Genomic DNA, 18,046 nt, shown 5'->3' with positions numbered 1-18,046 from the left:
GCAGATAAAACAAAAAGAGCAGTGTTACACAGGAATACAGGAACTGTGCGGCAGAACAGACCATTGGCCCATCACGTCTGGTATCCGGCCTCTGGCAGCAGCCACACCAGATGATTAGAAATGAGGGGAAGGGGGTCTGTCAATGCTCTGTACTACTTTTTGTATGAGATGTAAGAGGAGGCAGACCCTGCTCGCCTGTGGTCACACAGAAGACAGGGATTTTCCTGAGAAGAAGATGGGGGGTTGCCCTCAGAACATCTGGCCTGTGAGATGAGCCTGACCCTCCAGCAAGGAGCGTATGGCATATGGCCAGCTTGCAATAATCCACTGACACATACACAAGGACCCCAGCTTTAGCACATACATTGCTGGGGTCTCAGATTATCTCTACATATGATTCTTTTACCACTTAACTACTAAATCCCACTAGCAGCATATTTACATGTGATTTTTGTCTTTCTCACAGTCCAAACATTGTTTTTTCCATCTGCATTTCTACCATACAGTAGTCCTTGCAAGCTTACATTGTAATGGAGCACGTAACCCCACTGTTAATGTTAATACATGCTTCCCTAGACACAAGTGTTGTACTGAATTTCTGCTCATCATATACAAAAAAGAGTTTTTTCTAGGACCTGTATGAAAAAAATTACTTTTCATTTCCAGGTAACTAGTTAGTAACTATTTGTGAGTCAGCAGGGATCTCCTTTAAGTATTTAGTGAGCAGTAGTTTACATCCCAAAAACACCACTAAAGCCTAAAATCTTTAAGTATGAATCTACATTTATTTTTCACTTGTCTTTCATTAGCTGGAGTAGTTCCCTATACAAAGAATCACAGCTGGGCAAATAATATGCAAAGGATTTTTGAGCAATACTCTGGAAAGAAAAGAAAAAAAAATGCTAGTATTTTGAAGGATGGCTTCTGTATTCATTTTCCACAAACAACTAAAGAAATGGGAAGAAATAGAATTGAAACTTCTGCAGAAAGTATGATGTTTTCCATATTTGTGTGCAAGACTGATTTGTGCAAAAATTTGAACAATCTTCCTGAAAAGGGCTTACTATAGCCTCTGTGCCTAATTGACTCTGCCTTAGAAACAAACCTTAAATTATCCAGAAAATATAGCATGCAACTCAGATGAACAATCGTAGAATATGGTGAGTGAGCTACAAACCACCACCAGTCTACTTATGCCTTATTCAGAAATAAAGTAGATATAGGCATATCTGAGTAAAGCTGTCAATTTAGTTATCTACAAATGTTTTCGGACCAAAATTCTCTGTTGATGTACATTTGAATAAGATCAAGGATGTGAACAAAGGTATTTCAGCTGAAAGGCTGGCCATGAGTTTAGAAGGCAACAATGAAAAAACTGATAATCATTAAGTTAACAGAAATCAGTGGGAACTAGCAATAGCACTGGACTTACTTGACTTTTGCTGCTTCTGGAAGATGCTGCAACTCAGACTGAATATCTAGGATATCTGGATAATTCTTTTCAAATATCATAATTAAGTAGTGCAACAGTGTAATGTTCCTAAAAAAGGAAAAGAAAAAAAAAGGAGGCAAAATGAGAAAGAATATAGTCATGAGAAGGAAAAGGATGGTGGAAGGATTGTGACAAATAAGTGAAAAATATTTGGGTAGGAAATGTGCTTGAATGAACAAAACAAACAATATATCAGCAGTTAGCAGCTCTGTTATTGAAAGAAAAGTATCACAGACTGCAATGAAAATGAATAAGCCCTTTATGAGCTAGCCTTCCTAAAACCTCAAGCAATATATTGTGCCTTGATTTATTCTGGAAACACCAGCATGCTTCCCTCCATCTGTGTAGATGCTGTAGCAGAAAATTTTGTAACACAGTATAGTATTTGTCCCCAGATACTTCAGAGAATTAACAACTAATAGTATTAAAGTGACATTAACTTGTAAGGGAGAAATGAGTTGTTCTCAGCAGCAATATGGAAAAAATCCGAGTTAACTAGGAAGAGGAAAAGGTTCCTGAAGATTAAAGAAGCTGCAAAGGAAACTCCTATAGTGATGAAACAGCCATACATATGAGTGATGGTCAGGCTCACTACTGCAAAAGCGATGGCAACTCAAGTAGGGGTAGACAGGAATGAGATGCATGAGAGGTGCAGGAGAAGGTTTAAGAAAATTTGTGAAGTAAATGATGAATTTTGCATCAGTGAATTTTGCATGTAGAGAAAATAGCAAGACATAACAGCTACTTGAGGTGGGTATTATGTGGTTAACTGACAGGCAAGACAGCAGATGGCCACTGCTTCATACAGACGAGAGCCTGGGAACTGGCGAGAGAACAGAATCTGCACAGGGCATTTAATATATGGAAAATAAAGCCAAGCTACATTAAGGCAAAAAATGGTCAACATTAGCTACACAAGTGTTAGCCTTGGAATACGGAAAGGACGTTGTGGTCATCAAAACAGAGCTCTGTTAGTTCAAACTCTATTAGGTAGGGATGAATTTCCTATGGCTTCTTACTGCCATTATTCATTCTGTCACAGCCTGAAGTCATTTCCCCACAATCATGGCCTCAGCAAGTGAAGGAAGGTGCGAGTTAGTAAGAACCAGTATAGGAGATCTCCAAGGAAAACCTTAGTGCTGCTGGAGCCCAAGAATGGTAATGTCTCCCCAGTCACAGCTGGATTAATTTCTAGAACCAGTATGGGGATGTGGGGCAAAACATGGGGTAGCATTATAAAGACCTGCAGCCCATGTTCATAAACAGTAAGCTCCACCTTCCCAAAACCAGCTTAATTGCTCTAGATACAGCCAGGCCTAGTCTCTGGGAAGTATGCCTTGTGTTTCCATTATTGGTGTAGGTAGAGAGTCAGCTTATGACAGTCCTGCATTGGAAACATACGCCATGTTTCACAGGAGACATAAAACTGTGGTCAGTTTTTTGTGTTTTCTTTTTTGCAAAACCATAGCCATAAAACTTTGGTAGAAAGGGCAAATTCCACAGAAATCCTCCTCCCCTCAAACTTATTTTAGTTATTTGCGAAATACTACATTTTGTCATCTTTGCATAGAGTTGCAGAAATGCAATCCAACAACAGATGTGCATTATCCAAAGAAACAGCAGAATTTGAGTGCTGTGTTAATAGCTGGTCTTAACTGCTGCAGAATCTTTTGGAGTGGAAAGCGCGACTTAAATGCCAAATAAGACATTATTTTAAACGGTCTGCAAAGCTAAAAACACACAAACCCCACTATCATTTCTATGATAAGAGATCCAGCAGCAGAGCATTTATGGCCTTCTAGCCTACCTGTCTATGCTGGATTTGGTGTCTGCAATTTTGTTCAGGCTGGAGACTTTGAAACCATATGCACTTCCCCTTTGGCCCTTGTTCATGTAGTTCCCAAAGGCCAGAACTACCTCCAGGAGTTGCCTCAAACGCTTGCTTCGGATGAGTTCTTTGGATGCCAGAAGAATGGCTTGAAGAAAAAAAGAACAAAGAAAGAAAGAAAGAAAAAAAGAAAAAAGGAACAGCTTAATACACAGTGGCTGGTTTTAACATGCTTGGGCCCATAACTTGAAGTACACTAAAATGCCCATCTATCACCCAGCAAATGTTGCAATACAGTCTGTGCGTGCACTGTCCTTCCTGCACCCACATGCCCAGAACCAGGACAACTGGAAGGAAGATGCACCACATCCAGTCTGTAGGATGTTCCTCTGAACCCAGGAGCAAGGCTTTTCTCCTGGACCTCACACTCTAACAACACAGTCAGTGAGAACAGGGGGAAGGCCTGAGTTTCTCTGAAAATGCGGAATAGTATACATTCACCTCTTCTCTGTGATAACCGTGGATGTGGCACAGAAACCACACAACTCCCCCTCCTTTTAAGTTACCTGTTCCCAGAATACCACCCTCCTGCCCCATGGAAGGGGAAGGTGCAAAGACTTGGAGGTGAGAAGGGAAGGCTGACCTGCACAGAAAGGCCATGAAAGCTTTTGGCAGCTGAGCACAGCCTGGTAGCACACTGTCACATCTGTCATGTCACATTTACAGTGTAGCAATCATGAAACTGACTTTATTAAGTCAAAGCGTGCAAGAAGAGTATCTGACAGAATTTGTTCCTCAGCACATGACATGCCTTGGACTCTGGCTCTACAACCACAGCACACATGTAACAGCACCTCCCTTGAAGACAAGCCTCTCTTGACCTTCTCTGCCCCTTTACCCAACTCTTAGAGAAAGCTTTAACCGTACCTTCCACTTTTGGCTTTGCTTCTGCCAGCCTCTCTGGAAACTTCTTCTTAAAGAATAATGCTTGCAGCCGCTGCTGATAGTGGTCAATCCTGCATGAAGGGTAGAGGAAAGCCAACACTGAACTGGAACTGTATTTTGAAGCCCAGGGTCAGTATGCTGCCTACATAAGTCCTATGCATGGGATTATGGACACAGTTCGAACAGCTAACACTACATAATCAACCGTGTTATGAAAATGGAGGACCTCAAGGCGTGTTTGGATCACAACTGAAAATAAGCTGGAAGAACTCCCATTACTCTCAAAATATGACAGTCATAGGAGATGTCAGCTGCATCTCAATTAGCAGAACCAAGATGCTAATCCTGATGGGGAGAGTAGCAAAGTTGGAACAAAAAAGGAGGTCAGAGGATGAGGTGATGGGATAGCTGAATGGAAAAAGGGATCTACATGAAATCCTGACCCATGGTTACACTACATCTGATAGCTGGAACTGAATTACTATTTATGTGAACAGGTTTAGGCAGAGGAGGCAGATTTCTGCTTGTCATCAGAGGACTGGTTCTTACATGACAGCACGGAGAGTGCTTATCGTCAGTAAAAAGTTTGTGTAATGAATGGAAACATTTGTAACATTTGTGGGCTTCTGGCAAATGCAGGGTATAATGCTGGCTCACAATCTCTTGCACATTCCCCCTCAGTGCCAGATGATCCATTTTCAATAAAAATTACAGCTGCTTCCAAGAAGCCCTCAGTGCACTTTCCCATAATGTATCAAACAGACCTGCTCATTTCAAAGAGGAAACGATCTGCCCGGGCCATGCGCTCGATTTCGTGTTTATGCTCCTCCAACAGGTCAGTGTCGCTCTTTTCAGGAACAAACTTCAGCAGCTGGAGTGGCAAATACAAACCAAATACTGAGATGAGAGCTCCAGGGAAAAGGAGAGAGGGACAGAGAGGCACAAATAAAAACCCCGATGGAGAGAGGGCCCTCAGATTTCTCTGCTACCATGGGGAAGCATTACATTGACTCAGCTGTGTGACCGTAACTTCAAAAAAGTGCAGCTGTGGCCACAAAACCGACCTTTTTTAAACCTTTGCATGCTGTTCTGTCTTTATCCCTCACTGACCCCATTAGATTAATTTTTAATTCTATGGGGAATTTCCCATTTCTAAATCCTAAAGGCCAAGTGCTACTGCAAGTTACCCAAGGGGAAGTACAGAAAGAACTTTTAATTCCCACAGCATTACTCGGAGTTTAGATCGGTGAAAGTGAGATCAGGATGTGTCCCACTCAGTGCGAAGTACCCATCGTGCCTATCCTGGAGTACACACAAAGCCTCATCTATCTCCCTCTTGGGTCTGCCCTACTCTGCTGAAACAATAAACAATAACCAAGCAACTGGATATGTGTCCGACACTGGCTGTTATTCATATGCTGACCTTAAAAGCTCATACTTTGACAGATTTTTGTCATATCTGGTGGTAGTTGTGCTTTAGTATGATTATAACTATTGCCATGCACACAGCCTCAGCGTGTACCCACAAAAACTGCTCCTAAGGCATATCAAGCTCTTTGCTTTTCACCATTTTTTGATATTTTATCCCACTCTCCAGAAATGCAATATTCAAAGGTGTGGAGCATCAGAAGCTTGTACTGACGTCTAGAGCAGCTGTGAGCATTCAGATAACATGACAAGTAAGCTATAAATTTCCAAAATGGAAAAGCTTTTTGTACACAATTAAATACTGTGACTGCACACAGAGAAGGAATCACATTCATCAGGCAGTTCAGAATTATAACATTTTGCACACTCCTAAGGAACTTTATTATATGCAGCTTTGGTCAAAGCATTGTATTTCACCCTCTATAAATGGGGAAGGTAGGGCAATGGTGGTTTAATATTTTTTTTTCCCCACGAGCTATGCAGTGAACTGCAGGCAACAGAAGCCTCTGATTCCTTTTCTAACCATTCTAGTAAGAATGTGAGATCCGTTCTGCTCCTGGCTCTCACCATTGACCTACATAGCCTGGTTCATGACATTTCCCAATGGAAAAGCTGCATGCTGATAAAGGAGAATAAGAAAAAGAAAATAAAAAAGAAAAAAAGAACAACAAAAATAATAAACATTATAAAGAAGAGATGGAAACATTGTGGGAAAGTCACAGGTGAGAAGAGGGGATGTGAAACAAAACCTCATACCAACTGTAATCATGCATATTTTGCATCAATAAAACTGTTATGAAGTCAACCTCATACAAATAGAGTCACCCGAGAAAGGTATCTCTGACAACATGGGGAGAAATATTCTTCTCATGCTCCCATATGCAGCTCTGCTGACATGATCGGGCCAAATTCAGATCTGCAGACATACATCCGCTTTAGGTGAAAAAAAGGCAGTGAAGGACTTAAAAATGAGATGTATCTGACTGTAATCTTCCTCACCTGCTCAAGCATATCTTTTGCTAGGTCTTCTTGTTCATCCATCTTCAAGATTGCTTGTCTGATTTCTTCATTAGACAGCTTCAGCCTTTCAACAGTATCAACATTGTACCATTAGTGCAAAGCCTAAATGACTCTGACAATTCACAAAATAGGAAACCTGAAAAGCTGCACTAAAAAGGCACAAAAGAACCATGGGAAGCTCTGCTATGAAGCTGCTATTCTAGAGTATTCAGTAAGATGAACAAAACTGTTCCAAAGGTCGAGATTTTATAGATCATATATTTTTATCCTCTTCAGCTAATCAAACACACATCAAAAACTAGATGGTTATTAAGAACAATCAGGTCCTCATAGATCAAAACTGCTTCCAGCTTCTCCCATTTCAGATAGCTCCCTCATCAAGTTCTTTTGCTATAGTAAAAACTCTCAAATCCATGTGACTTGTGACTGTGAACCCATGTAACACCCCAGCTTGTGAATATTATAGCATCTCCCAGAGTAACAACAGGACTGACCTTTCCCTTATAGATCTGAGAAAAGGGTTTATTGGAAGAAGACTGGTGGTGCTAGGTAAGATCACACTGTCAGCAATCACAGCTGAAGAAGGAATTGACAACATCTACCTATCAATGTTTCATATCCAACATGAAAAACCTCTGAAAACGAAAATTTATTAATATTATCTCAGGCATTACAACACACTCTCCTTCCCACCTACTCCTGTCCATCTGTGTGCAACAAGCAGGGATCATCAGTTACAATAAAACACAGAATCAATAAAAAAAAATCTCAAGGTCTCCACTTGAAATCTGATGCAGACCAGGAGGAGTCAAATTTGTGATTATTGAGAGGTTGATAGATTACATGAAATGAACTTGGTGGTTCTCAGTGCAGATGTCCATGAAGAAATACACAAGTGACAAACTCTACACCATCACCCCCAACCCATGACACCCTCATCAGTCATTTCAGGAGACTAGGGGAGGACCAAATGAACCATAAAGGAAAGGCTATCCACAAGAAAAATCTCAATTTTTGGACTGAAACAGGAAAGTGTGAAAAGAAATATTTGAGGAGTGAAGGCTGTAGTCTCCACGGACCTTCTGCAATCAGTATAATTAATTAACAGCAGAAAGAGAAAATGCAAATATAAATGAGAGACAGGCTGATGCATGAGGCAGAATGTTTTTGTCTTCAGTGCTAAGAAATTCCATGTTGAAATGTCACATTGCTATTGCCATTTGAATAGAATCATATTTTTGGAACTGGGTAAAAGCAAAACAAAGAGCTTTATTTTTACAGACAGGAAATATTACTAAATCTAAGAAACTTTAAACATCTTAATATTGCCCAACATAACCAGGAGCTGGAAACTAAAATGTGAATCAGCCGACATTCAAAAGCTTTTAAAATATTACACCTCTGAACTAATTGCTTTCACTCTTTTCCTAGCTGGTTATCATGTCTGCTTTTGACAAGGAGGGCAAACTGATACCAGCTAAGTAAGATAAAGCTACTGAATTTCCAGAAAAAAAAACATGTTAGGGCCATGCTTGGATGAGATATAAGGATTATAAGTTTTACAATGAAAAGTCCAGAAACTTTTTACTTTAGGTCATCAGTTTGACTCAGAATCAAAACAATAAACCTCAGTACATGGGGTTCTGCATAAAGCTCTACAGTCTCAATCAGAAAACTGAAGGGTTTCTTTTGGCTTTAATAATCATGAATTGTAAGTCCATAGTTGTGTGACCCTGAACTGATCAAGGTCTGTGACCACGTGATGGCTGTGAAGCATCTTGGTGGGTGTGGGCCTGGTTCCTAGCAGACACAGATACACATGCCCAGACAACTTGGTGCCTGCAGTTTTCAAAGTGCTACATTTTGTTGGTTATTTTTCATTTAGAAAGAACCTTTACATTTTCCAGAATCTGGAGTCTGCAGATGAGTTGTGCCTTGTGACACAGGCACACAGTCCATCACAGGGGATGCAATAAGCCAACTCATGAACACCAGGGTGGGGGTTTTTTTTGTTGCTACTTTCACTGAAGATAAAAAAAATGAAGGGGAGTTTCATGTTTTTTCCACTAAAATAACTGGAGCATTTACTACACTGACCACCCCATTACACAGTGCAAGTACCTCTGTGTCTGTTTTGGAATGCAGTAAACAGGACCAAATGGACAGGTCTGAGGTACATCAACACCACAGAAGGTGTAGTGCATATTATTGCTGATCTTGCTGTTCTGCCCAGGAGCCCAAAAACTTCAGGCTCCAAGCTCCTCTGTTTGCTGCCATTCATCAGCACTAAATACACTTGAAAACATCTTCTGTTAAAAAATAATTGAGAGCCCCAAGGACAGACAGTTGTGTAAACACTTTCATTTCTTGGATGATTCTGTGCCCTGCCATCAGCAGAAAAACATCTGGCTTGAATGGTTTAGCCCACAGTAGAGAGAAGCAGAAATCTTGCCAGCCCCCCATAGAGGAGCAGTTTAACTTAGTCACTTACAGGCCTGTAACGGGGTCAGGGTACCTGCAGGTGGGCAGCCTCGATTATTACCAATCCAATTACAAATACAGAAGGATTTATGGCAAAACAATCTTACTCTTCCAAAGTAGGCTCATTCCTCTTCTGGGGCAGGATGCATGTCAAGAGCTGTAAGCACCAAATGCACAAAACAAGGATCTTTCCACTTAAAAATTGGCCGAATAAGTGGCCAAAGAATTGTTAATCAAGTGATTCTTCTTGTATTTTCAAAACTCATGCCCAGCCATGCAGTAGATCTTAAAGATGGCCAGTGGTAACGTGAAACAGATGTGCTGCTTTTAAACAGAAACAGGTGAACTGATTAAAGAGGAACATAAAGCAGATGCGTAAAATCTTTCCATTTAGAACAGAATAGAGGCATCCCTCAGAGCTTAAAACTCCTATGGGACAGACAGCAAATTAAAGTGGAATTATGGCCCAAAAATTTACACTACAGAAATTACATTTCAGTATCTATTGGAAAGTCTGCAATGACTTTCTTCCAAGCTTTGAAGATCCAGGCACTCTTCCTCCAGCTGCTGAAGACAACTCAATTCAGAACAGCATATGATTTAAGCTGTATTCTTTCTGCCTTATGCTTCACCAAATCATGGATCCTGGCATTGGAACTCAGGGAGTAAATGTGACCAGAAGAAAACACAGTGCCTCTTTCCTCAGCTGCTGCACATTCATTCATAGCACAGATATTGGCTGTTTTTGTTCAACAGCAGCCTGACACTGGTCAGATGAGGAAGGAAAAGGATCTCTACTGAGAATACTCCCTCCTTCTTCCCTCACCCATACATCTGGTGGCAGCATATGGAAGTCCAACTGCTTGAGTCATCTTCAAGCAATGTCAAAGCTCAACAAGTACCACATAACTTCTGATATGGTACTTAGCCTGCCTCCTTCTATCCCCTCCGGCTTCATAAATAATCTCTATTGACTCTGCAGAGTAATTCATCATTAATCTCCCCAGGACACCTCGGCTGATTTAACACCAGCTTCACATGCAGACATCAAGTGGTTTATTGTTTCGTCCTCTTGGAGAAAGCCAGCAGCCTGATTCTGAACATGCCTGGGAGACATGTTGCAGTTTTACATCAACTTCCCTTACAGACATCCAGCGCTCGCTCATTTTTTCTCTTCAAATATACTCATTGATTTAACTCACAGTAACCTCCCCCTTTCACTCCTCCCTCCCATGGATCAAAGCAGAATACTTGTTGCTCATTAACCATCTCCCCCACCGCCGAGAGGAAAAAGTGAGTTATTTCATGGCCTCATTCCTTGGATTTGTTTAGATTTTGAGAAAGAAGCATGCTTGCCTGCTACCAGAGAACCTGGTGTTTCATTGCAACTCCCATACCACAGGGATCACAATCCCACTCTTCCTTTTACCTTAGAGAAGGGGACTAACTATCCTGTATCAAGGCCATTTTCTAATTCAAACTGAAATGAACCATAGTGTTTCCAAAAGATGCCAGCAGTTGTAGTTGTGACAGTGACAGACACTGACTGATACTTAGCTGCATCCTAAGGCCAGTTTATATAGCTCACCTCAATCTTAACTTTTACTGACTGCAGACTTCTCCATCTCCACAACTCATTTCACAAAGGCTACTTTTCAATTCACTCTCAAACTCTGTGACTGGGACATAAGCCTTCTTTGACTCCTGAGCTCTCCTAGGGCTCTGTACAACTCCCAAGCTGCAGGCTGTTAAATACCTATGTTTTGGGAATAGTGATTATCACTACCCCATAAAGGCAGGAAGAGGAGATGTTTCCCTGCTCTCAGAAGAGGCATTCAGGAGTCAGGCAGGTCTAACTGCATATTCACCCACAAGACAGAAAGATGCAGCCACTCTTTTCACATCCTCTTATCTCAGCTGCCAACTCATCTCGTCAGTGAAGAAGACAGTGCCTTAACCTTTTGGGGACAACAACTGGGAAATTTTACCAGTTACATCTTACACCACTCTATCAACATGTTGGGAAAAAAAATCCACCAGTGCTTTTTCAGCACTTCACTGCAAAAGTATTCTGCCATGTGCATAAAGAAAGAGGCTGCTTCTTTATTTTCCTCCTTCAGCAAAAGCTCATGAATGACCAAGCTACTTTGCATCCAAATACTCTCAGTTTCCTCCCAAGAAGGATCTGGGGATGGCTGTCTTTCTGAGCCAAGCAGAGCAAAGCAGGGTCAAACATGGGAATTCCCCAATTACAGTGACCTATTGATGAAGCAGTGGTTCATTTTTTATCACAACCCCACGTACTGGTTCCTGGTTGTGATCTAAGACAGGATGGCACCAACTGACATGCTTGGTTTAACCTTAGGGCTTATCATACTCAGAATAGCAGGTAAACCGATTTATTATGGACCTTAACTTTATAACAGAAAATGTCTCCAGGAACCCAGGAGGCATGGTTTATTGTGTCCTATTTTTCAAGACACCATATGGAAGAACTGGTGAATCCAATGAGTTGTTTCTGTAACAAGATATGATCTGAACCCCAAAATATTGTACTGCTTGGAATCTACCTTGAAATAAGGGTGAACACTGTCTTGTCACATGGCAGAAAGCCACCCAGGGACTGGGGCACAGCAGAGGCGGTACGAGGAGACTGACACTGGCAGAATTGCTTGACCTCTTAATGTCTGAACTGAAAGGGATTAGAAGCACTGAGACACAGTTATGTGAGAAAAATACTCGGTCTCTTTAGTATTTTGGTTGGAAATGCTGCACAAGTCCCTTTTCTTCTTCTTTACTGGTAGATATTTGAATCGACAATCATGAAAGCCACAAACATTTGGTAAAGCTGCCTGTTAGTATCTATCTACTGTCATAGTCACATTTAAAACTACTTTTGTGTAGTCAGATTCTGCCTTGTACTACAGGTTTTTTGATATTTTGCTAGTGCTCCTACAGTTTCCAGCCTCTTGAGAGGGCTACTGCTGACTAGCTGGGCCACAAGAATAACAAACACATCTCAGAAGAACACTGACATAATGATTTTGCTGGAATTCATGCAAAATAAATTGCACAAAAAAGTTCCATAAGTACACATCCAGCCTTCTTCTGAGCACCATGTCTGCTAGAACTGGACGGCTCCAGAGTATTTCACAGAGCAAGACAGTAAGAGATACATGTTTTAGACATGTTTTGCAAGAACATTTAAAGATATGGTACAACAAAAAGACTAGAGCAGCAGAAATGCTACCTGTTACTAAAGTAACAGAGGCAGAGGGAAGCCATACTGATGAGAAAGGTCAGAGAAATTTCCAGCTGCTAGGTGAAAACAGGGAAACACAGGGACCTGGGAAGACTCTTCTGACAGTAAATCTCCAGCCTGGTAGAAACTGAAGACATCAGGAAATTCAGGACGGATAGAAGATTTCCAGTGTGACAGAAATAACTGTATGTTGGAAACACCATTAAGAAAGCCAGAATTGAAGCTGGTGGGCACCTGGCCTCACATCAGGTAGATGGTTCCATGTCCTGGTTGAATCATGGTCTACTGGAAATACTGTGCGATAAACTGATCTTGTGCCTATGCAAACCTTTACAGCTGTCCTATGGGACAGAGCTTCATTTTGGACCCATCACACTCCAGACTCCATTAAACAAGGAAAATTACATCCTTCAACTGCAGGAAAACAGAAAGATGCTGCTATCAAGTAGTTTAAATAGAGCTTTTAAAATGAAAATAGAGGTGAAAGTGGGGAGGAAGGCTTACAAATCTGTTATTTGTCAGCAAAAATCAGCTAGCAATTCAATTTTTATCTCTTTTCAGTCTACCATGCCCCAGTCTCTCTGCAAAAGAAAGCAAGAGACATCTATTTCTCACTCTAGCTAGGTTTTGGCTTGTTGGACCATATGAAATATGAGCTCTGCCTGACCCCTTCTAACACAGTGTTAGTAAAACAAAAACATTTGAGTAGTAGAGGGAAAGAAAACCCAACCCATGCAGCTATTTTACTTTAAAGGGCAAGACAGTTTAGTGTAAACAAAGGGGGAATAAACTACAGGGATATATGCACAGTAAGATTCAATTGGAAACAGCTGTTGGCAGATACTGTGGCAACCTGAAAGCTGGGGCTGCAGCTCAGGGTTGCACAAACTCTCTTTGTTTGTCACCAGTTTTAAACTCTCTCTTGTTGCACGTGTGCGCACACCGACATGCACACGAGTAAGGTGCACTGCAGGAGTAGCAAGGGCACGGCAGCCACCAGAGATGATTTGTCTGGGAGTGTCTCTCCTTCAGCGTTTACCCTAAAAGAGGAAGAAGTGGAGTAACGAAAAAACGTGCAAAGGAGTCGTAAAACCCTTTCAGTTATTGTCTGCAGCCAATCCTCCCAATTGCTGTCTTTAATAACAGAACCATATAAGCACAAAGAGCAGAAAAAGGCATGAATGTAGAGGTGCCATTTTAGTGCCCAAATATTTTTTTCTTTTCCAGTTGCATTTAAAAGCGAAGTTTGGGGAGGAATAGCAATCCTGGGCCAAGTTGTAAGATATTTCTGATATCCTGGGGTAACACTCTCTGTTGCAAACATTAAATGATCGAGCCAGTGACAGCCTTGATGACTGGTGTTTCCTATAGTGCAGCACAGTGAAGTTAACAGAGCACAGCACAAACTGGCAAGCTCAGTCTCCAAATCTCTATTATCCACATTAGGCCTGCTAACAGTAAGACCAGGATATTTCCTAGTGGAGAAGCTGACAGTCACAAAACACAGCTTTTTGCCTCTGCGTTGAGTCCAGACTATCAGCTTGAGGTAGACCGGCTTCATGGCAAACCTGGAGAGAACACATGCCATGTACCCTGAAGTGCAAGGTTCATGCTTCAATGCCATTTTGCTGGAGGTAGCAGAAGGGAAGACAAACCACGAAGACTGTCTTTTCTCTCTCTCACTGTTTAGAAATGATTCCTCTCAGGTAATAACGGGCCAGACTTGCACAGCAGAAGAGGTGAACGGTGAAAAACATGTACTTCTGCCAACCACACTGCTTTTATTTTGGAAATAGAAAATTTTTACAAATAAATATCTAGTGTCACACCAAGTCATGGACCACCTTCCTGGATCCTCCTTAGCCCAGCCACCTGCACACATTATGTTACCACTTCTAGGAAATGTTCCATGTGCTTACGTGAGTTAATCTGAACCCCAGACACAACTTTAGCAGGTCTGTCAAACAGCATGAAAATCCTGCTGCCCCTATGCCTCCCCATTCCTCTGCCCCAGCCTGCAGTCAGCTGCCAACACCAGCAGAGACATGTGTTGGCAACATCTGCAGGGAGAGAAATCTAAGCCTGTCCTCATGGCTGGTTTGGATGGTGGGGGTCCTGCTGACATGCCGGCTAATGCCACAAAAGTAGCATAATGAGAGCCTCCGTGGGTTTCACTAAGCAATGGAAAGAACTCACTCCACTCCTGGTGGTCTGGCTGCAACTTTGCTTTTAACCGTTAGCTTGCTAGAGCAGACAAGCAATCACATCCATATGAACCTGCATTTTCTACTGATCAATAAATCAGTTTCATTGCTCAGTTTTGCCACAGCTTTCCCAGGTTCTCTCTCCAGGCCTGCTGTTCCTTCTCTGATAGGAAAGGCAACTTTCTCAGGTGGATCAGTGTCTGCACAAGTTTGATATTTAGTGACAGACATCCAGCCCAGTATTCATGTTGGTAAAAAGACATGAAAAGCATATAGAGGGCCCTAATATCACAGCATTTAAAGGTATTAGTCATTGCAGGAACATGCAAAGGCAACTCCTGTCTTGCAAAACCTAATTTATGAATAAAAGTCCTAACTCTTAAATATATATTCTTACATTTACCACTCTTCTTACCAAAAGTCAAAACTTACAAAGACGAATGCCACTCTCAGCTCTGCTGTATTGAAGGGAGATGCTACGAGCAACATTTAGAAAGAAACATATGGAACAGAGACAAATGATGTACACAGAGCTGGGAAACACATCACGCAGAGTTAAGTGCAAGCACTGCCCAAGAGCTGCTTTCATCTGCCTATAAGTACTGATGGTTTTCTGGTGATGAGTCTTCAGATACATCCTGGTGTCTATCCGTTTAATACAGAAGACGCATGTATGCATATTAAGTCAGCTAACACTTCAAAGAGAAGTGTTTCTCTGACACTGCAAGAGAGGTTTCTCTGAAGCTCTGCAGGTATTAGACAGCAGGTCTAGTTGGGAAAAGAAACATGCCCATTTGTTTAATTCCAGCCCCTCTTGCCTCTGCATTGATCATGGCATACCCTGTGAGCTTAGCATACTTACTTGGAAAGGAGAATGACACAATTCTGTGCCCTCCGGCCATCAATCACAGAGAGCTCTTTCACCTTTCGTGTGGAGAGGTAAAGGTCTTCTGTTGAACCCATCTCTTTCTGCATATAATTGAAAAGGGAGGGAAAACAATCAGTGTTATGTTTTTCACCCAAGACTGATAGACTTCACTGAGTGTAATTAGCAAAACCCATCCCACCCTAGGAAAATCCACCCACATGGTGAGAAAAGGAGACAAGAAGGGCAGGAAACATGTAGTTAGGCCCTCTATTACTAGACAAAGAGAAGTCACCCATTACCACCTATGAGATCATCTTTGATTCCAAATACTGGACCTGATTCTGACCTACTAGATTAACTCTACCGACTGTTATTATGTTAATGTGCAAAACTGACATGACAGGGAAATCAGGCACATTATGGTAAAGCCCACTGGTGTCACAGCATATCCTTCAGCAGATGCCTCTTGCAGGGGCTACACAGCATTCTTGAAAGGCTGCAGCACGATCGGGAAAAATCCTTCTATCATCTCTTAAAGCTGCCACTGGATCAGTCCAATCCATATTATATGGGAGATACAAATGGTAGGTCAAGATGGCATTTATCTTACTAAATGTGTCTTATCAAATGGTCAACATCTACATCTGGACTAGCCTTTCTTCTTTAAAAATTATTTAATACCTTTGATCATACAGAAACCACCCTTTTTCAAAGTTCTTTGTATATCCCCATTGCCAAACTCTTCATCTGAAAAAACAAATGGAAAATCCCCATCCAAAATGTTTGTTACAGCACACAGAGAGAAACTATTTGCAAACCCAGTCTGACCATCCAGAAATCTCTGTCTCCTTGTCCTGCCTACACACCAGAGCCATGGGATTTTCTCACTTCTGGATATTGGCTTTCTGTAGTTACTTTGAGTATCTTTTAACACCATTCCTTAAAGGGAAGTAGAGGTAATGTCAAAAGGTGTTAATCCTGGATAATAGCTCTTTAGTTAAACAACAGGGAAGAGGGAATTGGCAACAGGACAGTTTTTGTTTTCCCCGCTAACTGCTGCTGGAACCTCTTAAAAAATGCCTTTCCACGTTATATATACTGTCATGCCTTGAGATTTGCAGATTTACCAGTATAATCTTTGAATGCACCCATTAAATTAGCAATGTGACTTCTTTCTTAGGACACAACAGCAAGCATGCTGAGTCAGATCGAAAGGTCCATCAAGCCCAGTATCCTGTTCCTGAGAGTGGTCAACAGCAGAAACCCAGGGAAAGGTGTAAGATCATGGCAAGCACACAGTGGTGCCTCCCAGAATCACTCCCAGGACTCAAGGTTCTGCAGCTCAGGGCTTACTTATATCAGCATGACTAATCCACTCCAAGAGATTTTGACACCCAAATATTTGAGAGTTAAATGTTAATCATAGATTCATAGTGCTAGTTGTCATTTGAGCTCTTGATACAAAAGCTGTGTTGCTCCTGGATGTACAAAGGGTTCATACAATCCCATCCAAATGTGCTGCAGTAAGCCGCCACCAGTACCAAGAGGCATTTATAAGCAGGTACAATGCATTAGCTGAAGACGTGCACATGATGATTCTGCTAGATGTGCCCAAAGTGTCTAGCTTGGCAGAAAAAAATTACAACATTACTCGATACATCAAATAGTGTCTCCAGAAAAGGAAAAACTGGGCATTAAGCAAGTTGGTTATTTCTGAGAGAATAGCTAACAATACCAAGAAGCAGGGGACCTCAGTATAATATGGCATGTAGAGATGTTGAAGTTTTCCTGAGTTTCCTCAGTTTGTGGGGAGGAAGACAGGGAAACAGGGAGATAGGCAGCTGTTGAAGGTAAGAAAGGTACTTGTCGGTGTGTGCTCTTGGTTTAAAAGCTTCACTGTCCCTCACTGGCTAAAGTTTGCCGAAAAGCACACCTGGTCAGTGCTAACCAGCACCCATCCCAAGGGAAAAAACAAATTATTTCAGGGTTTGGCTGCGTATGCGTGGTGGGAGTTTGGACAGCTTCTCCTAAAGCCATGCAGCAGTGATTGGTATAGTTGTCGTCATGCCATTTCCAATTCCCCAGCCCACAAAGTTCAACACAGATGAGTAACTTGAACTATTTAGACTCCTTATGACCATGTAGTGGGCTAGTCTCATCTAAAAATATATTCTCTTCAACTCATATTGAGGAGAGAGATATTTATAGATACTTGGAGCTGTGTGTAAACAAAAGCAGATGAAGCCTCAGGTTTTACTGAAGCCAGATTGCAAGCTTAGCTGAAAGAAAACAGATTGCATATGGACTATCTGCATTTTCTTAGACACAGAAAAAGAGGAGCAAGGGGGCAGTAGTGACTAGCTTTTGTGAGACCGGCCAAGCACACCAAACAAGAATATTTGGAGCTGTTGCCAACCTGACAGACAAGATCCCTAAGCTTTATCCCATCATTCTTTACCAACTGGTGTAACATTATGTTATGTGCTTCAAAGGGTATTTCAGATTTGAGATTTTAATT

General features: G+C 41.6%; 1 protein-coding gene across 3 annotated transcripts in view; it reads right to left on the bottom strand.

The window, feature by feature from the left end:
- The window catches only part of DAAM2 (dishevelled associated activator of morphogenesis 2), a 211,666-nt gene that overhangs the window by 21,109 nt on the left and 172,511 nt on the right, over positions 1 to 18,046 (bottom strand). For all 3 annotated transcript variants that reach the window (XM_065630842.1, XM_065630840.1, XM_065630843.1), the window contains 6 exons: positions 15,523 to 15,629; positions 6,693 to 6,777; positions 5,030 to 5,136; positions 4,248 to 4,336; positions 3,300 to 3,468; positions 1,433 to 1,540 (listed from right to left, as the gene is read on the bottom strand). In XM_065630842.1, the coding sequence (XP_065486914.1) occupies positions 1,433 to 1,540; positions 3,300 to 3,468; positions 4,248 to 4,336; positions 5,030 to 5,136; positions 6,693 to 6,777; positions 15,523 to 15,629 (665 nt within the window). The remainder of the gene's footprint in view (positions 1 to 1,432; positions 1,541 to 3,299; positions 3,469 to 4,247; positions 4,337 to 5,029; positions 5,137 to 6,692; positions 6,778 to 15,522; positions 15,630 to 18,046) is intronic.

The sequence above is a fragment of the Caloenas nicobarica genome, chromosome 3 (assembly GCF_036013445.1).
Source record: "Caloenas nicobarica isolate bCalNic1 chromosome 3, bCalNic1.hap1, whole genome shotgun sequence".
NCBI classification, from domain to species: domain Eukaryota; kingdom Metazoa; phylum Chordata; class Aves; order Columbiformes; family Columbidae; genus Caloenas; species Caloenas nicobarica.
Note: the sequence above shows the minus strand (reverse complement) of the source record. Positions and strands in the feature narration are given on the sequence as shown.